This window comes from Galeopterus variegatus, unplaced genomic scaffold (assembly GCF_000696425.1).
Source record: "Galeopterus variegatus unplaced genomic scaffold, G_variegatus-3.0.2 Scaffold2162, whole genome shotgun sequence".
Taxonomy (NCBI): Eukaryota; Metazoa; Chordata; class Mammalia; order Dermoptera; family Cynocephalidae; genus Galeopterus; species Galeopterus variegatus.
Window position 1 is genome coordinate 330,673 of NW_007728273.1, and position 4,743 is coordinate 335,415.

General features: G+C 44.9%; 1 protein-coding gene across 2 annotated transcripts in view; it reads right to left on the minus strand.

Moving 5' to 3' along the window:
* H3F3A (H3 histone, family 3A) overlaps positions 1–4,743 on the minus strand; it is an 11,432-nt gene that overhangs the window by 5,202 nt on the left and 1,487 nt on the right. Inside the window, exons 1-3 of one of the 2 annotated variants that reach the window (XM_008580794.1) lie at positions 4,534–4,669; positions 2,853–3,003; positions 1,300–1,453 (exon numbers count right to left, since the gene is read on the minus strand). In XM_008580794.1, the coding sequence (XP_008579016.1) occupies positions 1,300–1,453; positions 2,853–2,980 (282 nt within the window). In that variant the 5' untranslated portion in view covers positions 2,981–3,003; positions 4,534–4,669. Of the gene's footprint in view, positions 1–1,299; positions 1,454–2,852; positions 3,004–4,533; positions 4,670–4,743 lie in introns of those variants that run through there. The other variant, XM_008580795.1, reaches the window with a different exon arrangement.

Below are 4,743 nucleotides of genomic sequence, written 5' to 3' on the forward strand. Positions count from 1 at the left end.
CCATACTTCTTCTTCTTCTTTTTTTTTTTTAAAGATGACCGGTAAAGGGATCCTAACCCTTGACTTGGGGTTGTCAGCACCACGCTCACCCAGTGAGCTAACCGGCCATCCCTATATGGGATCCGAACCCATGGCCTTGGTGTTATCAGCACCGCACTCTCCCGAGTGAGCCACGGGCCGGCCCACAAACTCCATACTTCTGATGGAGGTGGTCATCTTACCGCATTTTGAGATACACGGATCTAAAGAATGCCAACCACACAATACAAAGTAGGTTACTTAAATAAATTGATGTTAATTACATCCAGATACCTTATTAAATATCTTACTTGAGAATTTCAAATTTTAATCTTGGCATAAACCACAAATATTTCAAATACATAACCATCTCTAGAACAGTATTTCTCAAAAGTCCTGACACTCCAGAGCTAAGATTAAATTCATGTTCCCCATTTTAGTAGAAATCTAAAATCCCCTTTAGCAAACTACAACTCTTCAAATCTCTGCTCCTTTACATGTCCATTCATTACCTTCAAGCACCTTTTCTCCCCATCGTTAATCCAATCCTAACCACCAGTCAACTGCTTTTACCTTAATGCATAATTCTTTAATGCTGCTTATTTCCAGCCTGAGATATTAGGCTTTCTCGACCTGCATCTGTTTCTTCAGGACCAGGACATTCAAACACTCCCTTTACACTAGTCACTACTGTTTGAAACTCTGTGTACAAACACAGACCTGTAGTCTTGTATCTTTTTTTTTTTAATTAAAAAAAAATTTTTTTAGTCCTGTATCCTTTTAATGTCCTGCAGCATCCATAAAGCAAACCAGAGGATTTTCTTTAAACATAGTTTTCTTTTTGTAAAAAAAAGATGACTGGTAAGGGAATCTTAACCCTTGGCTTGGTGTTGTCAGCACCATGCTCAACCAGTGAGCCAACCGGCCATCCCTATGTGGGATCCGAACCCGTGGCCTTGGTGTTATCAGCACCGCACTCTCCCGAGTGAGCCACGGGCTGGCCCTAAGCATTGTTTTGAGTGCACTGTTTAAAAAAATTTTAAATGATGTAATGGGCACTAGGCTTTCGAATCGAATGGGTTCAAATTATGATACTGCCATTTTCTGTGTGACCTTGAGCAACTTAACCTTTTTAAAGTCTTTTCGACAGTGAAATAATGATATCAACTACCTTCACAGGCTTGTGATGATCAGATTATATAATATGTAGAGGCTTAGAATTGTTATTGGCACACAGCAGGAAGGCCAATTCTTAAGAGTGTTCCCTGCCTGCCATTTTACCTGCAAAGCACCAATAGCTGCGCTCTGGAAGCGCAGATCTGTTTTGAAGTCCTGAGCAATTTCTCGCACCAGACGCTGGAAGGGGAGTTTGCGAATCAGAAGTTCAGTGGACTTCTGATAACGTCTAATTTCACGGAGTGCCACAGTACCAGGCCTGTAAAATAAAACAAAAAGATAAGTGCTCAGCTTTAAAGAAATGCAGTAATTTTTCAAAAAATAAACCATCTAACTGTTCTTCAGCCTCAGTAGCAAATTTTACTGATCATTTTATGACATGAACATTCAAGTAATATTATGAGTAACAACAATACCTCGAGGGTAAAAAGCATGGAATTAAAGTAGATTCCTGGCAGGGAGTTTATCAAAGCCCTATTTATTTTCATTTTTTAACTTGTACATAATATACATATATAAAAATCATCAACGTCTGTGTGAATTACATAGTGGAAAATTATTAGTTGGGCTGCTAATGAAGAAAATTGTTTAGACTCTTCTCAATTTAGTACCACTCTCCTTCCCATCTGCACCTCAATTATTTTAAAAGCCCATAAGACCTACCAACAAACCCAATAAGCTTCATTTAAAAATACAATTGTGTAGGGCTTGCTGGTTAGCTCAGTTGGTTAGAGCATGGCGTTGATAACACCAAAGCCCAGGGTTCAAGTCCTGTACCAGCCAGCTGCCAAAAATAAAAATACAATTGTGATATATAAGTTCGATGTCCCAGAATATCTTTACTCTTTGACTACTGCTGCTCATTCCTCAGGTATGATTAAATTCGAACACTTTTTGAGGACGGCTGGGCTGGTACAGGGATCCAAACCCTTGACCTTGGTGTTATTAACATAATGCTCCAACCAAGTGAGCTAACTGGTCAGACCTAAATTTGAATAATCTTGATTGTGCAATGTTCCTTCCACATGGAAGAGGTTTTTTCCCTAATTGTCAGCAAAAAAATTACCTCTAATTCTGACTTATTTCTTCCACTGTATGAGCTTTTATTTTAGGTTAACTGCAAAAATTGGCAGAGGCTACCTAAGAATGGACAACTTCTGCCCTCTAATGGCAGACGTCCTTAACAACACTGCTCAGGTAGTTGAGACAAGCTAATAGATAAGAAAATAAACCAATAAAGTAAATGAGGGATGGGGACTTCACTAAAAACTCCCTCTATATTGATTAAATAAATTATTTTACCAAAAGCAAGGAAGATATCCCCCAAAATGTATTTTAAAAACATTTTATTATTTAAGAAAGTTACTAACTTAATAGCTAACTAAAATGTTAATTTATCCCATTAACATTATTAGTGATGTATTATGTCTCCTTAGGCCTCCAGGTCAGATTCTGGCCTCAAAACTAAACGTGTTTCCAAATAAAACCCAACATTAAATTTTATATGTATAAATGAATATCTATATTCAAGCAGTAGTAAATATTCAAAAGGAGAAAAATCAGTTTCCCTAAAGCAAAAAGGTTGCCTGTTATCCATCTTTTTTTGGTTAGATCGTAGGTGTACTACAGGAGAGACTTCGTCCCATTTCTTTTAATACCTGTAACGATGAGGTTTCTTCACCCCTCCAGTAGAGGGCGCACTCTTGCGAGCGGCTTTTGTAGCCAGTTGTTTCCTGGGTGCTTTACCACCGGTCGATTTGCGGGCAGTCTGCTTTGTACGAGCCATGGTATAGAGACCTCCTTACTTACCTACCAGCATCAGAAGAAGAAAAAAAAAAAAAAAAATCACCACATGCAACTACTAAACATACAAATTTTCCTGCTACTATCACCCCCCCCCCCCCACAACCCGGAAATTATGATCAGAAATAAAAAAAAAAAAAAAAAAAAAAAAAAAAAAAATCCGTAATGTTATATAATTTGAAAGGGTGCAGATTACGTCTACCACTCGAATGACTTCTTCAAACAAACTGTAGTACTAGAAAATTGTTCGCACGAATACCAATCACCTCTCAAAATACCAATTCTGAGCGAGAAACGGCAAAACAAAAAGACCCCTAACGGCCTTTGATCCAATTTAACTAAAAATTAGAAATGTCCGTAAACATTCGATCCACAAACAAGTCAAAAGAACGAAGCCACAAGCCACAGAAAGGCCGAGTCAAATTACAGCAAAAAAGGTTTTAGGCCCCCCCGCGCCCGGCAGTTGACGGATTGCTGTAAATATCTGCAAACATTCTTGGGTTTGCATCCTTAAGGTGATGTTGACAAAAAGGCGTTTCGATAACCGAGAGAGGAACAACAGCTCCCACCAGCCAGCGTTCTACAAAGCACCGTCCTCGCGTCCGGTCCCCGCAGGCTTCGCGATCACAGAAAAAGTGCCCCGCGCCCAGGCTTTAATTAACGCCCGACACCGGCCGACCGGTCCACGCCAACCACCACCCAAACTTTTGGTTTCGCCTCCTCCGGCCCCGGGCCCCCCGGCCTCGCTCCCAGCGCCTCGCGCAGGCACCAACTCGGCTCTCAGACCAGAACAAAATGGAAACAATCGCGGAACGGATCCGATTCCCTCCCAGAGACAAAACACCAAATCGCTCGAAAATACCCCCATCTCCTGCCACGTGCCGCCCTCCAAAATGCAAAAGTTTTTTTTTTTTTTTTTGCATTTCAAATGCATCAAGTTTCCGCTTCTCCAAAAAAGGGAAAAAAATGTCCCTCCTTAAACGTTTTTTTTTTTTCCTTCTTTTTCGAAATGGGGAAGAGAGAACCGGGGAAAGAATATGGTCGTTGACCAGAGAAGAGAGACAAGATGGTGAAGCTGAGCAACAACTGTCGGGCGGCAGCAAAAAGCGAGTTACCCCAGGGTGGGAAGCGGCGGCAATTTCCAGCCCTTTCCCGCCCGAAAACCGGGCGCCGGGACCCGGGGGCGGCAGTTAAGAGGCCCGCGCGGCTCGTGGTGAGGGTCTGGGGTCCGGGGAAGGGGCGGCGGGCGGGATTTCACCGAAGAAAGGGGAGCCCGGGGCGCGGGGAGGAGGCGGGAGAGCGGGCTCGGCGCCGCGGCGGTTGCTGCTGTTGGGCTGAGGCGGCGAGACGGAGGAGCCGCCGCCGCCGCCTGAGGAGAGACGGAAACTCGCGCCTCACCTCCATTTCTGGGCCAAAAAGTTTGTGGGCTAAGCCGGAGGGGCCGGGGATCCCCTCCCGCCGCCGCCAGGGCCCGGCTCGGGGCTGACGGTCAGCGGGGACCGGGTGCCGGGGACGCGGGCAGACGGGCAAACTTACCCCCCTTCTCCTCGGGCTGGAGCTCGGCGAGCGAGAGGCGGCGCTGGCGTTGGAGAGAGCGACGGCGGCGCGGCGGCGGCTGCGAACACAATTGAAAGATGGCTGACACAGAGGCTAGCCCCCAACGCACGCCGCCCCGCCCCCCGCGCCGCGCGCCAGCCAATCACACACAATGGAGGGAAGGCTCGGCCCCGCCCCCCCGAGCCCCCG